Here is a 24,359-nt window from a genome sequence, read left to right on the forward strand (position 1 = left end):
TCTCTCTCTCTCTCTCTCTCTCTCTCTCTCTTACTCACTCTCTTTCTCTCTTTTCGCTGCCGGGTATACGAAACCACGGGAGGTCGTTGGGATACATTAGGGTAACAACGAGACGGTGACAAGGAGAATATTATTTGTACTTTGAACGTGCCTCTAACGATCCTAAAACGTACGAATTGTTAATATAAATTTTGCTTTAGCATTTCCAAAAAGAAATTCCTGATTGAAATTACACGAATTTATATTCCTTTTCTTTCTTTCTTTCTTTCTTTCTTTCTTTCTTTCTTTTCTTCCTTCCTTCTTTCTTTTCCTTCTCTCTTTCTCTAGAAAGCAAAAGTGATAACCTTTTCACAACGACACTGCCAAAAGCTAGCTAAAGATAATAAATACTCGTGCGGTAGCTGACTCGCTTGGTGATTTGGGTCAGTGCTATTGACACCGATCGAACGACTTTATCGTTCTATATTACGATTAAAACAATAAGATAAAACGTCAATTGCACTGGGGAATGTAAATAAGTTAACAATACAACAGCAAGACGTCTGCCCTAGAATCAATCGCGACATACCACGAAGAAGAGAGAAAAAAAGAGAAAGAAAGAGTGAGAGAGAGAGATACAGATAGACAGCAGAGAGAAACAAAGTATCAATAAGTAGTATTAGTAGTAGTAATACACTAGTGACTAGTAGTAATACTAATAACGTTACTATTAGTAGCTAGTAGTAGTAATAATATAATACAATAGTAATTTAGTAGTAGTAAGGATGATGGTAATGGTACTAACAGCACACGTCACGTCACGGCGATATAACGGAGCAGGTCTTTTCGCGTAATCGACGTAATCGATAATTCGAAGAGGTTAAAGGAACGATGCCTATGTTCATTGCAAAGATAGAAAGAAAGAGAGAGAGAGAGAGAGAGAGAGAGAGAGAGAGAGAGAGAGAGAGAAAAGAGGATAAGAAAAAGATATATACGTATTTATCAAGAACGTGATACAAAAAAAAAGAAAGAAAAAAAAGAGAAAACGGAAAATAGAGGGATATAGGAGAATGAAGAAGAGGAAGAAGAAGAAGAAAAAGACGAAGAAGGAGAACGAAGAGGAGGAAGAGGAGGACAGTGTAGCGACAAAGTTCCTCCGCTCACTTTCTCCGATAGTGTATAGTACTCGAAGAGACAGGCTTGCTTTTCCCCTTCCGTCCATTCTCCTTCGTTCGTTCCTCCATCCGTTCCTCCTAGCTCGCCCTCCTCCTCCTCCTCCTCCTCCTCTTCCTCCCAAGCTGCCTCGACCATATATATCCGCGGGTCTAGGCTAGCTCAGTGGGTCTAGGTCTAGGCTAGCTGCAACGTCGCGTGTGCGTGCAGTATGCACCGCCGATGCAGCTGCGTGCACGCGCCACAAAAGATATCGTGCGCAAGGCGAACGCGTCACCCTTTCTAACTTCTCTCTTTCTCTTTCTTTCTCTTTCTCTCTTTCGTTCTAACCTCTTCCAACTACTCGCGACATTATATTTAGAGAGACGTGTGTGTGTGTGTGTGTGTGTGGTGCTCTCTCCCTCTCTTTTCCTCGCGCGCGCACGTGCGAGGGTGTATGCGTGAATATTCGTTCGACGAGATCGAGAGAACTCTCTAGATCTTCCTTCTCTCTCTCTCTCTCTCTCTCGCTCTCTCTTCCTCTTTCTCTTTCTTTCTTTCGTTCTTTTTTCTTTGTCTTTTCCCGCTCGTTCCGCCATTTCTTCTTTTTTCTCTTTCTCTTCAAAAGTCCGCTTCCGCGCGTCATCTCGCGCTGGTAAACGCAAAACAACAACCAACAACGACGACGACGACACGACGACGACACGACAACGACGACGACGACGACGATGATGACGACGACGACGCGAAGAAGACTAAGCTAAGACGACGACAACGATGCGTATGTAACAGAAGAGGAGTAAAGTATAGGAAGATGAAAAAGAGCTCCATGGTACTCCGTCCATCAACAAGCGCCGGAAATGAATCATTAAAAATCCTCAATTTTCAACGCGACGACTCTATTTCTCTCTCTCTCTCTCTCTCTCTCTCTCTCTTTCTCCCCCCTTCCCTCACTCCTTCTCTCCCTCTCCCTCTCTCTCTCTCTCTCTCTCTTGCTTCTCGTGAAGAGGAAATATGTTTTTGTCGAAGAGTGAGAACACACCCGTTTAACTTTCGTTACGAAACATGGAAAGGAAACTTAATTTTCTTTCAAAAAAAAATCGAACTTGTATTTTCGATATTAAAGAGAGAAAGTAAGAGACAGACAGAGAGAGAAGGAGAGAAGAAGGAGAGAAGATATTGTGTGCGTTGCTTGTATTTTTCGGACGAAAGAGATAGAGAAAGAAATGAAAGGAAAAGAAAAGAGAGAGAGAGAGAGAGAGAGAGAGAGAGAGAGAGAGAAACTGGCTCGTGTGAAACAATAGAGAGAGAGAGAGAGAGAGAGAGAGAGAAGGAGAGGAAGTAAAAGAGGAGAACGACAAAAGCGAAAAGCAAAAGTCGCGAGAACGCTTGCGCGAGAACGAAAGTGAGCGTGTTATATATGTACGTACTTATGTACGTAAGTAAGTAAGTAGTAAGTAAATAAGTACGTATGTACGTTCCAACAGGAAACTGGGGTTGCACGCGAAACTTATGTATGTAGTGTATGAATGTGATGTGTGAATATAATGAAAAGAATTTAGATATCTCGTACGTAGATATCTCGTATATATTAGTGAAAACAGGACAGCGGCAGGGAAGCAAGCAGGCAGACACTGACATGAAGGACGCAGAGGGAACTTTAAGTTCGCCTCCGCGTGCCTCGAGAAAGGCGCGATGCGTCCAGTCAGACGTATACGCGCCAAAACGAAGCGGAATATACTACGGTTCTCTGTATACGTGTGACAAAGACCGAAAGAAGCAGGAGCAGGGAAGATAAAAAGAGAGAGTAAAGAGGAAGAAGAGAATGGTGGATGTATGAGAGAGAGTGAAAGAGAGAGAGAGAGAGAGAAAGACAGAGGAAGAGAAAGGGATAGTTACAATGCTTGGTAAGAGACAAGTATATATATATATATGCGTGTTATATGTACGAATATATATATAATATATGTAATAAATATAGGAATACTTATGTTTTTATGATACACGTGTATATAGAAAAAGAAATAGATACGTTTTAGGTAAAAAAGAAAAACAGATATATATATATATATTATTTCTATATATATATTCTATTATTCTATATATTATATAGAAAATAGATAGAGAGAGAGGAGATACATTGCAACATATGAGAAAGAAAAAGAAGAGGGGAGAAAGAGGACAGAGTAGAGTACGATCGTGCACCAAGCATCGAGCGAGCGAGAGAGAGAGAAATAAAGAGGGGTGACGGAGGCAGAGGATGCAACGCGCGACGTCGGGACGAGGAAGGAGGCCGGCGAAGGGAAAGAGGAGGGACAGACGGGGTGAACTGCCGGCGACAAGGTCACCGTCTATACCTCGCTGAAACCGCCAATACGTGCGCCTTCGGCGTTATACTCGCACGGTACTCTAGCTACGCGAGTCGGTCGCCGTCGTCGTGTCCATGTAGTCGCCGCTTTCGTATGCGTGCATGTGCATCCTCGGCACGACTCGACTCAATTCGACTCGACTCGGCTTGGTTCGGCTCGGCTCAGCTCGGCGCTATTCGACTCAGCTCGGTTCGGCTCGGCTCGGTGCACGTGCACGTGCACGCGCACACGTGTGAGGGCGTGCGTGAGCTAGTATAATCGGAATAAGTTAAGTGACGCTCATCGACGTAATTTTCGAGTATTTATTATCCTTCCTTTTCGCTGAAATTCGAATTTTTGGTTGCTTATTCGTCGTTGTTTTTTTTCTCTTTATCTTATTCTTTTTTCTTTTACTTTCTTTTAGATTTGCTTTATTCTAGATTAATTTTGATCCGTTTTGTTTTTTCTTCATATCCTTTTCCAAATATTACTTTTGGTATTCGATATCGTGCGCTTCGAAATAGTCGACGGATCTAACAGGGAGAAGAAAAGCCGGATTTGATAGATACATATATCGCGAATCGAATGACGAAGAAAGAAAGATGGTAACGACGGATCGTGCGTTTTCGTCCTCGCTCGATATCGTTCGGCAAAAGGAGAAGGATGAAAGACCTTGAGGAAACATCCTTCTCATCTTCTCTCTTTCTCTCTCTCTCTTTCTCTGCGAACCTGCACTCTCATCGACTTTATCGTTATCGCATCGAGAAACACATCCGACCCTCTTATTTTATCTCCTTCCAGGATGTACATACGGACATATACATATACATATATTATACATACATACATACGTATGTACGTACGTACGTACATACATATATACACACAACATACGATATATGCTTACCCGAGAAGATCGTCCTAACCTCCTTGTGTTGTATTAACGTTTTGAAAAGAAAATCTACGCGATTTCGAGGTACGTCCGGCTTCTTCGGGTTGAGAACCGTTTCGTGCAACAGCGCTATGCATTTTTGCCGGCGGCAGCAGTGGCGGCGGCGGCGGTGGCGGCAAATACAAGCGTACGTATGCGGATATACGCATATACACACGCGCATACACAACACACAGAACACACTACATCTACAAACGTATATATACGAAACCACGATATACGCTTCGTACCATCGAGCGATGTATGATACTAACACGACACACGTAAATTCACTAAATGTATACAATATTCCAACTTCACACAGGCACGCATACATACATACACACGACACATATGTGCATATGTGCGACTCACGGTGATAATATGTACACCGCAAATATACAATACTACACACACAATACATATGTCGGTAGGGGCAGAGACCCAGGAAGGACGCTCTCCAGCGACCCGCGTGTGCCTCTCCCTCCCCTTCATCCTCCTCATCCTCTTTTTCCTCTTTACCCTATCCGTACGCGTCCGAGAGCCGTCTTCTCTACTTTTCTCTTCCTTTCTCTCTCTCTCACTCTCGAATAGCTTACCTACTCTTCTTATTTTTCTCTCTTTCTCTCTCTTTCTTTTTATCTCTATCTTTGGCTCTTTATTTCTCTCTCTCTCTCTCTCTCTCTCACTCTCTTTCTTTTTTTTAATCTCTATCTTTGGCTCTTTATTTCTCTCTATCCTTCTCTCCCTCCCTCCCTCTCTCTCTCTCTCTTTCTTTCTTTCTCTTTCCTTCTTCCTCTTTGATTCCAAGTGCTAAACGTTGGCTACGAGAGGGAAAGAGAAAGCAAAACTTGTCGAGAAAATAACCAAGTGCTGATTTTACTTTCCCTCTCTCTCTCTCTCTCTCTATTTCGTTCTTTTTTATTTCAAGAAACTTCGTGAACGATCGCGAGTTCTCGTAAAGAAACGCCGGCTATTATTGACTTCGTTCGAAAGTCATTTTTCTCTTTTCTCTTCTTTCGTGTTTCTATTGTTTTTCACGGAAATGGAAGTTTAAAGAAAGTCGAGAGAAAGAGAAAAAGAGAGAAAGAGAGAAGGAAAACGGAACGAAAAAATAATCATAGAAGAAAGATTGCCACAACAGTATAATACGTATATACACACGTGCAATGGAGAGAAATCGGTGGGAAGAGGTTAAGTGGAAAGAAAAAAGAAAAAATATTAGAATTTATTCGATAGTCGTATTCGATGTGTAAACGACGGTTAGTAAATACGTTGTATGTATATATATGGTGATTATGTATGTTATAATGTTGAACCATGTACCGACATTGACAAATGTAAAGTAGAGGAATAATTTCATCGAGACATTTAACTCGGTGTAACCTTCTCGACTATTGTCGGGAATTCCGTGAATTCATTTTTGCACGGTTTTAAACGTAATGCACGAAATAATCACGAGCAATATTGTTGCGCACATAACCAAAGTATATTTTTTTGATATATATATACATACATACATACGTGTATATATATATGTATGTATATACGTATGTATATATGTGTATGCATGTGTCTTTTTGTATGTGTGTATTTAAAAAATTTAAGATAAGAAGAGGAAGAAGATGAAAAGGAAAAAGAGAATGATAATGGATAATTATTATTGATAATTATCTCTTCCTCTCTCTCTCTCTCTCTCTCTCTCTCTCTCTCTCTCTCTCTCTCTCTCTCTCTCTTTCTATCTTTCACAAAGCCAAAAAAGAAAAAAAAAGAAAGACACCGCCATAACTTCCTGCCGCTCTCATATTTTAAGTATGATTCACGTGTCTACGACGAATCGCATGGCCTACAATAAAAATACGACACCCGTTCTTTACTTCCGGAGTTCCACGACGATGTTATTAATCAGCGATAGTGGTCACGAAAGCTTCACATTTGTCGACGTTTTCCTGTGCAAATGTATTCCTTTTTCTTTTTTCTTTCATTTTCTTCTTTTTCCTTCTTTCGTTTTCTTTTCTTTTGTCCTTTTTCTTTTTATTTATTTTCTTGGATTTCTCTTTCTCCATCCCTTTTTATCTCTTCTTCCTCCTCCTCCTCCTCCTTCCCTTCCATCTCGAAAATTTCAAATTCACGGAGGTAGAGTAGAAAATAGAAGTACGAAATGAAAATATTTAGCATAGATATGTGTGTATATGTATCTAGACCGTAAAACGTTGAAATAGTTCAATGCAGTAAAAGATTTCGTTCGAAAGTAAGTAAAATTTCGCTATCTGTTCACACATATAGACAGATACACGTATAAAAAGAAAGGTTGTTTGCTTGCTTGCTTCTCTCCATACTTTATTCATGAAGTATTTTATGTGTACCTATGAATCTTGAAAAGACGACCTCTTATCATATGAGCTTTGTTATTATTATTATTATTATTTTATTATTATTATTATTAATCAACCTACAAACGTAAATAGTTAAGCACATACATGTACGTACATACATATGTATTACATCGAAGATTAAGGTTAAAAAACATTTCCGCGATCGAACAATTGATTTGAAGTAAGAATCAAAAGATCGTTCTTTTAGGAACGATAGGAATCGATATATCGATGTTCTATCTAGTTTAACATCACTCGTAATAACCTAACATACATATATACACGGTTGAAGTAAAAGAACGGTGGGAGACGCCTAGACGACCTAGACCTAGACGAGGGCAGCTTTAAAGTGGCTCGAACTAGCAGTGGTAAAGTAATAGAGTATACTACTTGTACTACTTCTTCTAGTACTACACTATTACTACTTTACTACTACTACTACCGCTAGTAGTAGAGTAGTAGTAGTAGTGCCACCTTCCGATCGTCCTCTTTTTGCACGCTTACTCTCTCGAGACTGTCCCTCTCTCTCTCTCTCTCTCTCCCTTCCTCTTTTAACCTCACTTTTCCTCTCTGTCTTGCATTACTTTCACGAGGGTATTAAAACGCGCACGACTTCGAGATAGAAGAAAAGAGAGAGAAAGAGAGAAACACTTCTTCGATTTCTTTTACGAGATAAGTTTTCCATTTTTTTTTTATCACTCCTCCCCTCCTTTTATCCTCACCGATCTATTTTGATTCTAAGAACGTAAGGAAACAAGAACAAAGCAAAACAAAAAAGAAAGAAAAATCGTTTCGATCCGAGACCATTCGAAAATAATCATATCTCCTTTTTATCTATTTTTCAATCGTTTCGAGATTATTTGGTTTCTTTTCGTTTGATTTTGAAAAAGAGCAAAAGAAATCAAAAAAAGAAAAGAAAAACGAAAAAGAAAGAAGAAGGAAAACAAAGTCCTCCATCTTTATTTAACAAAGCGCACGCGTTTAACTTGCATAGAGTTTAGAAAATATTCATGGGATGTGGCCCGGAAATGAAAGAACGATGATGACAACGACAATGATGTTACAGCGAATAGCTCGTAGAGCACACGTTCTCTCTCTTTCTTTCACTCTTTCTCCTCTCTCTCTCTCTCTCTCTCTCTCTCTCTCTCTCTCTCTCTCTCTCTGTATATTGCTCTTTCTCTCTCTTTCTCTCTTTCTCTCTTTCTCTATCGCTCTCGGCGGTTGTGGAGCTGTTGTTGCCTAGTGCTGCTAGTCGACCTAGACCTAGACCTAGTCTAGACTCAGAATCCGCACAGGCTGCATCGCGCGTTCCGTTTCTTTATTTTTACCCGCTACTTCTTGCGGGCTGCCTTAAGCACGAGCGGCTCGGCTTCACAAGCGTACAACACGCGTTACATAACCTCACACACGCCTCCGGGATCCTTTCGGAGACGTTATTATTATCATCGTCATCCAGAAAGAGAAAGGGAGAAAAAGAGGGAAAGAGAGAGAGAGAGAGAGAGAGAGAGAGAGAGAGAGAGAGAGAGAGAGAGATAGGGGAAAGCTTCCGTATATATTTTTTTTTCCTCAAATTTTTTATTACTTCCTCGAGATAAGAAATTTGCTTGAAATTTTAGACAAATTTTATGTTACGTTCGATACATCTCCGTTGCTCGCGCTCTCTCTCTCTCTCTCTCTCTCTCTTTTGATTATCATCGAGAAAATAAGAGAAAGAAAGAGAGGGAAACTATCGTATATTTTTCATGTAATTTTTCATTACTTCCTTGAAATAAGAAATTTCTTCCAAATTTTAGACTAATTTTACCTTAGCTTTCGTTTATCTCTCTTTTGATTATTATCGAAGAAAAAAATAGAAAGAAAGGGAGAAGCTTCCGTATGTTCTTTTCTTTCAATTTTTGATTACTTCCTTGATAAGAAATGATAACAAAATGAGAAAGAAGATAAGAGATTCGTTTGAAATTTTTGACAAATTTTTTTGAAAGAATTGAAGGTTAAGTTTCATCTATCTGTTCTGTTTCTCTCTCTCACCTCTCTCTCTCTCTCTCTCTCTCTCTCTCTCTCTTTCTCTCTCTCTTTCTCTTTCTTTTGTTATCGTTAATTTTTCTTCTTCGTTTTATACATCATTGAGTGTGTAGTAAATGAACGCGTTGCATTGCTTTTTGTCCTTCGTAAAGGCACGATGACTCGCGGAAAAGTTAAGCAGTATTTCTCCATGACCCAGTTTTACGATACGAAATTAGGTTATGTGATGCTAATCGTCAAGAAAATGGAACAACCGCTTGGTAACTGTATATGTTTTTCTTTCTTTCTTTCTTTCTTTCTCTTTCTCTATCTCTATCTATTTATCTCTCTTTATTCTCTTTATCATTCGCTCGTGATATTATTTCATTATCTTATTATCGTCACACTCGAAATCACGAGTTACTAATCGAAAATGGTTAGAAAAAAAAAAAAGAGAGTGCAAAGTTAAATGAGTTTCCGTCAGAGTGATAACTCAATCGTATATTTGTTATTCGACGAGTATCAAATGAAAAATGATTACGTTTTATTACGAACGAAGCTCTGTCCCTCTGATTTGTTATCGTCTAAGAGAAGGACAGAGAACGCTAGAAGAATAATATTCGAGTACGATTTTGCGATTAGAAAGGAATTAATTGATGATTCACTCGACAAGTAAAATTAAAAATTAAAAAAAAAGTGATTATATTTATTACAAAGAGTTCGCCATAATTCGTTATCAGCGTTAAAAGGGAAGCGAATTTTATTTTCTTATTAAGTAGATTTTCAGGTTAGAAATGAATTTCCATTCGTTTGGGTTAAGTCGTTTGATATATTAACCAAAGAAGAAAAATAGAAAAAAAGAAAAAAAAAAAAAAATGTCTACAATCATTTCGCCATGATAAGAGAGTTAAGAAATTTAGAGAGACGTCGAAGGGAATGAAAGAAGACAAGTTTAGGATTAGACGAATTTTGAGAAAAAAAAAGAAAGAAAAAACAAATAAAATCGTTGGCTCTACTACCACATCATTTTCAGTTCATTTTTTGTTTTCTTAAGAATTCAACGCAAAAGTCGTTCGTTCCCGTTGCGTTCTATTTTTTTCTTCAATTTCACTTCCCTCCTTCCTTCCTTCTTTCTTTCTGTTTCTCTCTCTCTTTCTATCTATCTCTTTTTCGCAGTTTTTCTTGCACACATTCGGAATTACGTCGGTACGCCTCGCGTCTGGTGATCTTTTAAAAATATCCGGAGAGTTGGGTACTTGATCTAGGGCAACCAGGACGTTCTCAAACCCCTCTCTCTTTCTTCTCTTTCTTCTCTCTCTCTCTCTCTCTCTCTCTCTCTCTCTCTCTCTCTCTCTCTTTCCATTTTTTCAAAGCAGTGAGAGCTCGCACTTTAACGAACGTGCCGAGATTTTCGTACATTTTTTTCTCGAACGAAGAGAGAAATATATTCTCTCTCTCTCTCTCTCTCTCTCTCTCTCTCTCTCTCTTTCGTTTACTTCGAGCTTGCCAAACAACAAATGATCAAGAGCGATCAGTTTCAATCGAAAAAAGAAAAAGAAAAATTCTCCGAAAAAGTACGTTCGGATCTGTAGCGGAGAGAAAGGACAAATGAAAGTTAAAAAAAAAAAAAGAAAAGTAAAGAGAGAGAAAGAAAGAAAAAAGTAAGACAAGTAAGAAAGATTTTGCGAAGGCAATTGAGAACGACGATAAGAGAACGAAAAATGAAGTAGAAATTTTGGAGGTTAGGAACGTGAGATAAACAATGATTAGATTAGATTCGTGTTCCAAATTTGGCCTCTCGTATATTCTTCCTGTTCCCCTTGCTCGTTAAATCGAATCACATACGTGCCATCTACCTGTCTCTCTCTCTCTCTCTCTCTCTCTCTCTCTTTTCCTCTCTTTTTTTCTTTGTCTTCTTTCTCGTCATTACTTTTTTAAAGTTCGCTTGCCTTCTCGTGACGCAGCAGCTCGTCACATCAAAATGTGTGCCACGTTCGTGTCGTGTCATTGGTGTCGTGTCGCGTTCGTACACTTTCGATCTCGACGTGCCTTTCTCGATCTCGATCCCTTTCGAAGAGTGTTGTACCGTTAATAGAAGGATCGTAATTCGATGATGATTCCATCGAAAATAGACGCGGGAGTTTCTATTCTTTCTATTGTTTGACCTTCTATTATTGTCCACTGTGTGGCGCCTAAGTCACTGTCACGACCAATTAAAAGTTTGGCGCCTCTTTCATGCTTTTTCTCTCTCTTTCTCTCTCTCTCTCTCTCTCCTTAGACTTTTTTTATTTTTTATTTATTTTTCTGTTTAGTTAAAGTCCGTGTCTTTCGTTTCTCAAATTCCCCTTTCTCATACCTTTTGTAACATATCTCTTTGACAATTATTTATTCGGTTAGTAGTTTCTTTTTTTATCAGTTTGATTTATGAAAGTATATATATAATATTGATCATCCATTTTACAAAATACTTACGATTATAACTAATGAAATTTTGATTAAATAAATAGATGGTAATATCTATTTGTTTTTAGGTTAATAGTTCTGCATGTTAACTGTATTTTGTGTAATGGCAATGATTGGATATATCGAAAAGATAAATTCGAGATTAGAATATATTAATAAATGTAACTAATAAATTATATAATTAATAAACGCACACAATGCATGTTAATGGTTATTTGGAAAAATAAATATAATTACTCTCATCGTTATTCTCCAATAATTGCATCATCGAAAATCTTCGTTTATTTCTTTTATTGTTATAGTTTCTGGAATTTTTCGATTTTTCAAATTCTTTTCTCTCAGACGTTTTTTATAATATTTTTTAGTATATATAAATATATATTATAGTAATTAGTTAAAGATGATGATGCATTTCAAAGCCAACGTGTGGATGTTTAAAAAAATAGAAAATAAAAAGTAAAAAAGAAAGAAAGGAAAGCCGTTTTCAACCGGTAATAAAATACGTTTTAAAATAATCAATAACATGACATTAATTTTAAGAGCATTAGAAAACGATGGAGAATTTAGGGTGACAAAACGGTTATATTAAGGAGAACGTTACTTTAGCACGCCGATAGTGTTACATGATCGTGCCCGGGTTAAAAGGGGAAAGTTGTTTGTTCCTAAATCGGAACCAGTTTTGTCAATAGGAAACGATTAGTTAATAGATAATTTTAATTTTAATTTCGTAGGTGAACGTACATAAATTAATATAGATACTCAATACGAAACAGAGAAAGGCAGAGAGAGAGAGAGAGAGAGAGAGAGAGAGAGAGAGAGAGAGAGAGAGAGAGAGAGTAAAAAGCAGAGTAAAGAGAGTAAAACTTTTACAGAGAGTAAAACTCATTGGCAGATAATAGATTTATCAATTTTTCATTTCCATTACGATTGCGGCTTTTTTTTCTTTCTTTTTTTTTCGGTATCAAAAAATTACGATTTCGAAAATTTCGAATATAATTTCGAGCCAAACATGGTAAAAAAATTTTCCATATAGTTCTCGTTCTCTCTCGTTCTCTCTTTCTCTCTCTTTCTCTTTCTCTCTCTCCCTCTCTCTCTCTCTCTCTCTCTCTCTTGGTCGTCATGAGAGAGCAATGGGAACGCGGTCGACGCGGCTTTTAACTTTGTGGTGGTGGTGTTGCTGGTGGGGGGCTGGGAGGAGGGGAGGCGCCCCGCAAAGTTACCAAATCGCTATGGCGTAACATTTTGCTTATTCACGTTCGATTATACAATCCGGCACACTTTTACTCCGACGGTCCGTCGAGTGTCGCCATTCTCGTTACACCGTAGTGGTGCGATGTTTGTGCGCGCGCGAGCACCAGCGAGAGCACGACCACCACGCGAGAAAGAGATTCTTTAACACGCGACCACACCACCATCACCATCACTATCACCATAATCACGATCGTCGTCGTCGTCGTCGTCGTCGGTGTCGTACGAATCTCTTTTCTGTGATTCGAGAAGAAGGAGGTCACGAATTTCTTTTTTTTCTCCTTTTCTCTCTCTCTCTTTCTTTCTCTTTTTCTCTTTCGTTTTTTTCTTTCTTTCTTTCTTTTTCTTTTTTTCTTTTTTTTTTAGAAATGTCGAGCAAGGAATTTATTATACCTTGTAACGCGTATATGAATCTGTTATATTTTTTAGTAAGTGTATATTATTACGATTGATAATAAAAAAAAAAATATATGCGCATCGGTTTTTATTTAATAATAAAAGATTATTAATAACAAATATATGAAGATTGGCTACTATTAATAATTACTAATAATTGAAACATACCGATTATAATTATAATTAATAACAGTATCATGACGAATTTAAGGTAAATCAATTGTGAACTTTTCTTTTTGTATAATAACAAGAAATATTAAAAAAGAAGGAATAAAAGAAAAAAAGTATCCCTCTTCTTCCCCATTCGAATAATTCGAATCACGGCCACCGTTTGTTCGTACCTGGGATAGAATAAAAAGAGAAAGAAAAGTCTAGCTTGTTTCTGTATATAAATGTTCGCAATGTTTTAGCGTTAGGTATGTATACTTCTAATGGAAAATCGGGTCGCGCGGTTAACGCGTTGTTAGACTTCACGGAATAGTTTCGAACCGGGGAAAGTTAGATTTGATATATTGCCGATGGAGAGGAGCTTGACCACGCGGAATCTCGTCGTAGCATCGTTTAGAAATCGAACGGAAAGATGATGATGATGATGATGATGATGATGATGATGATGATGACGATGATGATGATGATGATGATGATGATGATGACGATGATGATGATGATGACGATAATGATGATGAAGATAAAGATAATAAGAGGGGAAGGAAATAACGAATTCCGTTTCCTTCGAATGTTAACTCTCTTTCTCTTTCTCTTTCTCTTTTCCTTTTCATTTTTCCTCCTCCTCATTCGTTCTATTTCTTTATTATTATTACTATCTCTTTTTTTATTATTTTTTTGTTTTCTTTTTGTATTTTTCACTCGCTGCTATAATCGATACGTTCTTCTTCCTTCCCCTCTTTTACTCTTTCTCTCGCATACACATACACACGCGTATACGTACTCTCTCTCTCTCTCTTTCTTTCTTTCTCACTCTATCTCTTTCTCGACAAAGTAAATTTCACCGAGCGTTTTAATATATCGAGGATTCAGTTTTCACTGCGAAACTTTTTTTTCCACGATGCAATTGAGAGGAACCACCTTGGCGCCATTCCACCGGCCGATAATCACGTTTCATATCTTGATGCTTTTTTCTTTTCCCTCTTCTTCTTTTTTTTGTTTTTGTAAATCACGGACATTGTACCAGGTGTGTACCGAGGCAAAATCAGCTGCCACTTTAATCGAATATCGTATGAGAATTTCTGCAGAGAGAGAAAGGGAGAGAGAGAAAGAGAAAGAGAGAGAAAGAGATATACATTTGCACGGATTACGCGATGTCCGACACGAGTCCATACATATGTAGCTCTCACGTGCGAAATTACGCTTCTTTTATCGAAACCGAGTGTGTTTCTGTGTTTTCTGTGTCCGTGGAACGACAGCTGCTGCGTACGCTTTCCCATAGAATGCCATTAATTATTACCGCAACGTGCTCCGATCAATTCCTACGTTATAATATCTCGATACACGTATGCATTATATCTTTCCTCTGTAAATACATAAATACATACATATTTCATGTTAGGTCAATCAATTTTCGAACTGATTTATAAAACTTCGTCGTTCATTACTTTCCTTTTTTTTTTTCTTTCTCTCTTTTCTCTTTTGTATACATTTGTAAAATTTAATTGTTTTCGTCATTCATTTCATCCGTCAGTTCGTTCGTCCTTTCGTTCTTCCATTCATTTGTAAAATTCATTAAAAAAAAAAAAAAAAAGATGAAAAGAATAAAAAAAAAAAAAAGAAAAGAAAACGTTTTGATAATGTCAAATCTAAACAATCAGATAAATTATTCCCATTCCCACATTCATTTCTTTTATAAGTTGAAATTTTGAATGAGAACTTTAATTCCCAAAAGAAATAAATGAGAGAGAGACAGAGACAGAGACAGAGAGAGAGAGAGAGAGAGAGAGAGAGAGAGAGAGAGAGAGAGAGAGAGAGAGAGAGAGAGAGAGAGAGAGAGAGAGAGAGAGAAAGAAGGAGAGAGGGAAAGAGAAATGAAAGGAAGAAAAAAGAGGAGTGTGTTAGATCTAAAGCAAATCGGTAAGTTGTACTTGTATGTACCATCTAAGGCAGGAAGCGTATCTGGGCCGTTGGAATCGGAGAACGTCAAGTGGGTCACGGGAACGAATCGAGCTTCTTCATCTTTCTCTCTGTCTTTCCCTCTCTCTATCATTTTTTTTTTCTTTCTTAGGTAACAGAGAGAAGGTGTCAAACTTCCGTTGAGGAAGTTCTCGATCTTACTTGTTAAAATAATATGTATGTATACGTACACATACACATACACACACACACATATATATATAGATATATTTGGTATGTATATCATGGATGAATGTATGTGTATATATGTGTATATGTATTAACATATCAGAAACGTGTAAGAATTCGTATAGATATATGCATGTGTATCTAGATCAGAAATATCTAAAAGTGTACATAATATATATATATATATATATATATATATATATATATATATGTATCAGTAGTATTCAAAGAGTATATGTATATCGATGATATTTAAGTCTATAATTATATACATACGTATATCTAAAGAGGTATCTAAGAATCTATGTTATATATGCGTATGTATATCGCAGAGATATTTAAGTAATTACATATGTATATGTATGTATGTATATCTAAAGAGGTATCTAAGAATCTATGTATATATCTATCTGTGCTATATATATATATCTCATAGGTCTATAAGAACGTATTATGTACGTGTATAACTATATCAGAGATGTATAACAGTGTTGATCTTCTTTCTTTTTTTCTCTCTTGTTTCTTTTTTCCCTCCAGTTGGTTTTCTTTCTTCTTTCTTCTTCTTCCTCCTACTCTTCTTCTTTTTCTTTCTTTTTCCTAATCTTGCGACTTGAGCTTCGAGAGTTCTCCTTTACGTTTTCCCCAGAGGCAATCCCTTTCACTTCGTTGAAAGGAAGGAAGGAACAACAAACGTGTTGTTTCGCCTTGTCATCTTGATAGATTAGATCAAGTAGCTTGACTACTCTACTCTCTTTCTTTCTTCTCTCTCTTTCCCGCCCTCTCCTTTGATTTTCTTTCTCGTTTAACATAATTCTTTTTTGTGATAATTCTTTTCTTTTTATTATTATTATTTTCTTTCGATCTAATTATTTCGTTGTTGCGTAGTAGTAGTAGTAATAGTAATAATTATTGTTATGGTTGTTTTGTCGAATAAATTCTCCCATTAATTTCATTTCTATTCCGAATAACCCTAAATCAGCTATTATTATAATATCATTAAATCGATGTCATTGTAACATTGTCTACGCTCACTTATATCGACGATATTTAATTCTATATCCGAATAAAATTGTTTTCTCTTATTACATCATCGTCTTATTCTTTAACATTCTTTCCAAAGATAAAGATTAAAAAGTTCGTCTTTCATTTAATACTTGGGACTGATCCTCTTTATATTTTTTGTTTGTTTGTTTGTTCGTTCGTATCCATCATCGTTGTTCTTTCGCTTTGTTTTTTTCGTTCGATGATTATCGATCGACCGATAATCGATTATCATCAATTATCGATGGATGCACCGTAAAGAAATAATACCAATTAATGATTCCTGTTTAATATGAAATCTCTTTTTGAAATGTGATATAACTGCGATTTATATCGAAATCGTAACTTTATCGAATAATCGTTCCTATCGATCGCTATGAGATACATTTTACTGTCGTCGAGGAGACCAACGACTACGATAAAGAAATGAGGTCAAAGAAAACTCCCTACCCCCTCCCTCTGCCCCTCTACCCCCTATCCCCCTCCGTCTCCTTCCTCAAGACTCTCCTTTTCCCCCTATCCCTATCCCTACCCCATCTCTTCTTCTTCTTCACACACACTAACATACACGCACACCTGCAAAGAATGGAGTCCGACATTGCACACGCGATTTGTTCGAAATTGATAGCGACGTCGATTGATACTACCGTATACCGATTTCTGTCAAAAAGACTCGAAGACTTTCGCAATTTATATCTTTCTCTATTTCTTTTTTTTTTTTATATATATATATATATATCTCTTTATATCTTTTGGGTTAAGAGAAATGGGAAATTGATGTTTTGAGAAATATTTGTAAATTCGAGAGATCGATGTATATATTTGTAAAATGGAACATATATTTTTATGTAAAGGATGTATATATATATGTGTGTATATATATATATATACATATATATATATATATGTATATGTATATGTTTGAAAAGAAATATTTGTAAATATCGAGAGATCGAGAATTATGTAAAATTTGTCGAACTAGGTATGGTAAAAATAAGTATTATTAGATCTATCAAAAAGTATTGTCTATCGTTTTTTCAATAGCAACATTATTTTGTCCTTTTAGCTTTTTTAGATGTTAATTTATTTTTATTCAATATATATATATATATTAAGTTATATAATTATATTATAAAATAATATAAATTCGTTTGTAAGAAATATATGAAAGGATATAAAAGATGAGATTCATTTATTATCCAAATCATCAAATATTTTTTATATTAAAAATTATCATTATTTAAGAAATGCGTCATAAACGATAGATATTTCTAGTAATAGAAACTATTATTAAAAAATTAAAAAAAAAAAAAAAAAAGAAAGAAAGAATAGAGAATTTCTTGACAGATCTATATTCTGATAAAATAAAATAAAATAAAAAAAAAAAAAAATGAAAAAAGAAGAAACGAGGTACATAAATAGACACTTACGTGTAGGTGGTTGACGATAATGCAAATGCTGAAGACTTTGCGTTTGGTGATGGTGATGATGATGCGGGGGTCCCATCGCTGCTCCCATGGTGTGGTTACCGTGCTGATGGTGTGGCGAGCTACCTCTGTGCGGATGATATTGGGAGGGATGATGCTGATGGGGATGATAGGAGGGCGGTAGAAAACCCGCCGTAGACGGATATACGCCAGGACTGTGGCAGGCTGACCTACCCAATGCTGCTATCATACATTTCAAATTGCAATTAGATTAACATTAGATCTTAAATCCTGCAAATCGTATATCCACCTCCGTCTCTCTTTCTTTCTCTTTCTCTTCAACGCATTAAAAGAAATATAATAGAAGATTTTCAAAGGAAAACACGTTGGCATACGTAAATAAGAAATTTTTAAGTAAAAGAAACAAAGAAAATACTAGACGTTTAAATAATATAAAAAAAGAAAAACCTTGAAGTGATAAAAGAAAGAAATGGTAGAGAATATAGAATATACAGTGTAAAAAATATATTTTCTTCTACCTGCTGCATTATTCAAAATAAAACAACGAGTAACTTTCAACGTTACTTATCATCAACAGACTAATTTCATATTTTAGAATACAATCATTTCTTTTCCTCTTTCTCTAGATAAGTTTTACGCGAGAAGAAACGACAAGATATTTATGTAATATCTAGATCGAATTATTAACTTATTGAATTGAAATTAATTTATGTATACATCGTATATTATGAAAAATCTTTTTTGATTATTCCGTTTCTTTTTTTCTCTCTTGGACTCATCGTATTAATTTTAATATACATCACAAAAGAATGAACGTTACATACGTACTTACATTCATACATACATGTACATACACACATTGAAAATAAAATGAAGAGACTTCGAAATAAGATCAAAATAAGATGAATCTTATTAAATAACGGTCTTACCTGAGGATAAGTGTGAATGATGAGATGCCAGACTCGGTTGAAGGGACGAATTAGGATTGAGCCTGGCTTTTAGTAGGAGATTCGCGTCCTCGTTACCGCCTGAGGACGTACTTGATTCGACGTCGCTGACTCCGCTGTCCGCAGGGCTTGCTGGCAGTGATCCGCTCCCTTATTTTTTTTTTTTTTCGAATGAAACAGAGCAAACAGACCAAACGTTCGTCTTATAGATTTTCATTACGTTGCAACGAATCAACATTAAAAAAAGAAAAAGAAGTCAAGGAAACGATCTATAACGATAAAATGTTAAATCTTTAACGAAATCGATTTTATACAGATTTAAATGTATATATTTAATGTATCATTTAATCCATCTACAATATCATTTATCGTGTTCTGATATCTTTCATAAATTTTTTTTTTATATATAATGTGTCAAAGCGAAATTCCAATGTTACATTTCCTTACGTCAGACATTTATTAGTATATGAAAGATATTCTTTCTTTTCTTTTTTCTTTTTTTATTTGAAAAATGTTGTAGAAAAAGAAAAGGGACAGAAATGTTACAAAATATTTGTAATAAATACTTTGCAAAATTAACGCTAACAAAAAATATATATATACATGTGTGCGTGTGTGTGTATATCCAATTGACAGAGAAAAGAAAATCATTTTTATCAAAACTTCGACATATTGTTCGGAGAGAAAAAAAAAGAGAGAGAGAGAAAGAAAAAAGAGAAAATAGAAAGAATAGAACGAAATCTTGCAAAAATTCTTTGGAGCTCGTAATAATTATAATCGGAACTCTTGTTGAAGGATCGTAACGATAAAAGAAAAGAAAGAACAAGTAAACAGAAAAGAAAAAAAAAGAAAGAAAGAAAGAAAAGAAAAGAATGAAAAACAAAAAAGGAGAAAAAAAGACGACATTCGTTACGCTACAAAAGAGAATAATGGGGAATAATTTACTTGGAAAATTTGTTCTCGGTCGACTCGTCGGCATGTCCGATATTTTTTAACGTCATTTCGGAACGTGACGAAAAGCGGTCGAACGACTCGAGATATTTTAGCTCTTCCTCGAGCTTTATCGAACGCATCGGTATAAGAGGATCAGACAAGCAAACAGTATAAGCAGCGAGCAGCGAGCAGCGAGCAGCAATAGTAACAGTAACAGTAAGAGCAGACAAGGAGCAGAAGATCAGGAGGAGCAGCAGACCAGGAGCAGACCCAGCAGCAAACGAACGTGTTTTCGCGTGCGCGGTCAATTAAAGGCATCTTTATGCAACGGACGAAGGTCATCCGGTCATTGGGTATGCATATCTGCCGCGCTTCCCACGGCCTCTCCGCGAGAGGAGCAGGAGACGAGAGAGAGAGAGAGAGAGAGAGAAAGAGAGAGAGAGAGTAAACCAGTCCCTAAAGGGTTCCTCTCTCTCTCTCTCTTTCTCTCTCTTTCTAAACGAGAGTCTATCTATCTGTCTCTCTCTCTGTCTCTTTTTCTCTCTTATATAGATGCCACCACCGCCGCCTCCTCGTTGTCGTGTCGCGCGACCTCATCTTCTCTTTCTCTCCTTCCCTCTTTCTTATTCTCTCCCCTTTCTTTCTCTCTCTTTCTCTCATATATATATATATATATATATGTATATGTATATATATATATGTCTCCTTTTCTCTTTTTATCTTTTTCTCTTTTCTCGTCTTCCTCGCGTTATGCAAAACGTGTCTCTTCGATCGTGCACACGACTACCACACACCGCGTTTCGGATATCCGCGTCGAATCTCACCGGCCAATCGCGTTGCTCCTCTCGTGCAACTACCAACGTTCCGTTCCTCCACTCACCCAATGATACCGCCACTTTGAGACTGTCGTCTTTTTATGTTTATTCTTTTTTCTTTTCCTTTCCTTTTCTTTTCTTTTCTTTTCTTTTCTTTTCTTTTCTTTTCTTTTCTTTTTGAGGACTGATCTTTCTTCTTCCTCTCGGATATATGCATGCATGCATGCATGCATGCATACATGCATACATGTGTGTAGAAATATATGTATTTATTATATACGCAAGTTTCTTTTCAATCGTTGCAGACGAGCGGAAAAAATTTGTTCAAGTTTTAAAGTACGACTAGAGAAAGAAAGAGAAAAAGAGGGAGAGAGAGAGAGAGAGAGAGAGAGAGAGAGAGAGAGAGAGAGAGAGAGATTATGTCTGGTTTTCTTTTTTTTTCTTTTTTTTTGTTTTTTACTACTGCTGCTGCTGTTGTTACTATTACTTCACTACTGTTGCTGTTGTTGCTGCTGTTGTTGTTCATACGTGCAGATGTGGGTTACTATTGTCATGGATGATACGTAGATATAATGGATACAACTTACAAGTGTTCGATATTTTCCAACTAGTTTCTATTTCGATTTTGTTTTATTTTAGTATTTAGTTGTATCATACGATGCTAATATTCGTAGGAATTGTTAATAGAATCTTGTATGCGTCGTTGAAATTTATTGGATCGACTTTTGTTTCTCATTCTTTCTTCTTTCAATTTTTCTCTTCCTTCTTTTTTGTTTTTTGTTTTTTTGGTAATAACCATGACAAGATTTATTCTTGTAGAAAGATCGAGCGAAACAATATTATAATCAATTTTTTATACCGAGAACTCGTTCTCCGGCTATAATTAATATCGACAATAATTTTTCAAAACAATAATTCATACGTTTCGAAAGTATTGATTTCCTTTTCTTTTTGTGTTTTTTTTTCTTTCATTTTGTTCTAATTTCCTTTGCCTTAATTTTATTCGATTAATTATTTATTTTTGCGCCCTATTTTTACGTAAAAAGAAAGAGAAATATATACATATATGTAAAATTAGATAATGGAAAAATTACATTATTATAATTATTTCTTTCTTTCTGTTTCTTTTTTTTCTTTTTTCTACGAACTTTAACAAGGAAACTCTATAGTGTTTGATATATTCGTTGAATCGAGTATTTAAAAGTTAAAGGCTAATGATAGCAGGGTCGGTCGTTTTAGCATCGAGAGAAAAGTCAGACTATAAAGAGTTTATTGCCTACCTCCAACGGAAATGATTTCCCGAGCAAGTTGTTTAGAAACCAACGCGATATCTACCGACTTAAACGGGCTTCCTATCTCGAACGATCTCGTATAATCCATGGAGTAGTAGAACTGTTTAAAAATCGATAGCTATCGATCCTAATTCCAAAATAAGTCGACTCGTTTGATTATTTTTCGTAAGATTTGAACCAATAAACTTTTATAACAAAAAAGAAAAAATTAGAAATGCTCTATCATTATTTATTAATGTAACGAATCACGTACGCGAATTTTTCGTGAGACGAAGTAGAAACATTTTCAAAAGAACAGAAAAAAGAAATATATATAGAATAAAACTTTGATTTTTATCGATAAATAAATATTTTATAAGGTGATTTCAAGCAAGCTGTAATTTTTAAAAAATTTCATTACTTTTACAATTTTAAATTCATAGGAAGAGAAAATTTCTAATTGATTGTATTATATGTTTCATCCTGTATATAGAGTATATAATCACAAGACTCTACTACCATTTTAGTTACTTCCGTTCTTAATAAATCGAAATCAATTTTCTACTAGTTCTTTCACAACCAATTTGAATGAGAAAGTTATAAGAATCGTAAAAAGTTATTTTTCTTTTCTTTTCTTTAATATCAGGGAAAGAAAATAAAGAATATCAGAGACAATTCAAAATATTGCCAAAAATATAAAAATAAAAAATGAGTATTAAACAGAAATCTCTAAGATAAAATGAGATCAGATGAGACGTACGATATCACAAAAATCAAACTAATTGTGAAAATTGCGAAAGCAATGAAAATTCTTTTTTTAAATTAGACTTTGATAAAAAAAGAAGATATCAGAATCTTAATAAAAAAAGTCGATACTGGAAGAACTTCGTGAAAATATGAAAAGTTAAAAAAAAAAGAAAATAAAAAGTAGAATATATAATAAACCTCGTATATATCGAAATAATAAATCTTTCTCATTGAGAAGATCGAGTCGCTTGATATTACATAAATCAAGCAATGATAGTAAAAAAAAGCAATTTTTTCAAAATTATTATCGCAATAAAAAAAGAAAAAAATCAGTATTCAATAAAACGATTCGACAGCGAAAGAGTCATGACAAATATATAAAGATGGATAAAAAGAAAGAGAAATATAATAAATCTCAACTATATTAAATGATAGAAGAGTATGATGTTACAAAAATTAAGAATTTTTTGAGATACTTATAATAACAATAGTAATTAAAAAAAGAAAAAAAAAGAAAGAAAGAAAAACAAAACGAATCAGAATCTACTAAAATAATTCGGTACCAGGAGGACTTTGCCGAAAGCAATGAAAAAAAAATAATACTATAATAATCTATAATAAATAAATAAAAAAAATCTCAAGAATAATATCCCAAGAAAAAGTTCGAATTCATAGACAAGATCTAGTCACGTGTTATTACACAAACACACACACACACACACACACGCACACATATATATAATAAAATTATTAACAATAAAAGTGATGAAAATAGAATTAATAATAAAAAAAAGAAGAAAAAAAAGAAACATTTTTCTTTTTTATAGGAATCAGTCTAATAGACGTATTAGGCATTTTATTACCTGGCGTACTCGTCGTAGCAATGGCGGCAGTGGTGTAGGGCGGTTGAGCCATTTGAGAATGGCCGGCTGGCGTTGGCATATGTCGGCCATAACCGTTTTGCACCCCTAGCGTATGCTGTTGGGGATGCTGCGAAAGGATTCCATGAAGGAGACGAGCACCGGTAGTCGTGCTCGCAGTACTCGCACTCGTCGAACCTGGTTCTGCTTTTACACTCGCCAAACCTAATTGTTCCTTCTCGCTTGTCGTCGTTTCGTGCGGTTGGACCTCCCTGGTATCCACTAGAAAAAAGAAAAAAATATCCATTCGTCAATAATTTTCATTAATAAAATTAAAATCGTTTTATAATTTGATACTTCTCTTTTTTTCTTTCCTTCATTTCGTTAAAACCTCTTCCGGAAAAATAATTTCTTTTCCGATATATATTTTTCAGTTAGTATCCCCGTTATTAATCAACGATCTAAAGTTCTTATTTCGTTAATTCATTTCTTATATACGTTTGTTCGCAAATATCCAAAATCGATATGAATTTTTGTTGTTATAAACACAACGTTATTCTTATTATATATTGTCCCGATTGATACGAGATATATGATATATTCTTAATTTTTTATTATTACAATTTCACTTTCAAATAACACCGACGTAACTCTTTTATTATTATTATTATTATTATTATTATAATTATTATTATTATTATTATTATTATAGCATATACCCAGCAATATACATATAGTTGAACGAAAAATTAGGATTAAATCGGAATAAAAGAAAGAAAAAAGGAAGAAAAACTGATCCAACAACAAATCGAAGAACTTGGTTAAGGTATAGCCAACGACGATAAAAAAAAAAAGATATCCCACGAAAGACAAATATGGCAGATTTATGTCACAATGTGTACACGTTTAACGTTAAAACGTGACAGAAGAGAAGAGACGCGACGTAAACGGTCGCGTTACGCAGAAAAAAGAAGTGCTTAGAGAAAGACAGAAAGAGAGAGAAAGAGAGAGAGAGACAAACAGATAGACAGATAGACAGACAGAGACAGAGACAGAGACAGAGACAGAGAGAGAGACAGAGAGAGAGAGAG

General features: G+C 35.5%; 1 protein-coding gene across 3 annotated transcripts in view; it reads right to left on the reverse strand.

Annotated features, from left to right (window-relative positions):
- Nucleotides 1-24,359, reverse strand: part of LOC122633345 (ecdysone-induced protein 74EF) — a 215,419-nt gene that overhangs the window by 10,597 nt on the left and 180,463 nt on the right. For 2 of the 3 annotated variants that reach the window (XM_043821138.1, XM_043821140.1), the window contains 3 exons: nt 23,272-23,550; nt 18,625-18,792; nt 17,678-17,917 (listed from right to left, as the gene is read on the reverse strand). In XM_043821138.1, coding sequence (XP_043677073.1) covers nt 17,678-17,917; nt 18,625-18,792; nt 23,272-23,550 — 687 coding nt within the window. The remainder of the gene's footprint in view (nt 1-17,677; nt 17,918-18,624; nt 18,793-23,271; nt 23,551-24,359) is intronic. The other variant, XM_043821139.1, reaches the window with a different exon arrangement.

This window comes from Vespula pensylvanica, chromosome 12 (genome assembly GCF_014466175.1).
Source record: "Vespula pensylvanica isolate Volc-1 chromosome 12, ASM1446617v1, whole genome shotgun sequence".
Taxonomy (NCBI): domain Eukaryota; kingdom Metazoa; phylum Arthropoda; class Insecta; order Hymenoptera; family Vespidae; genus Vespula; species Vespula pensylvanica.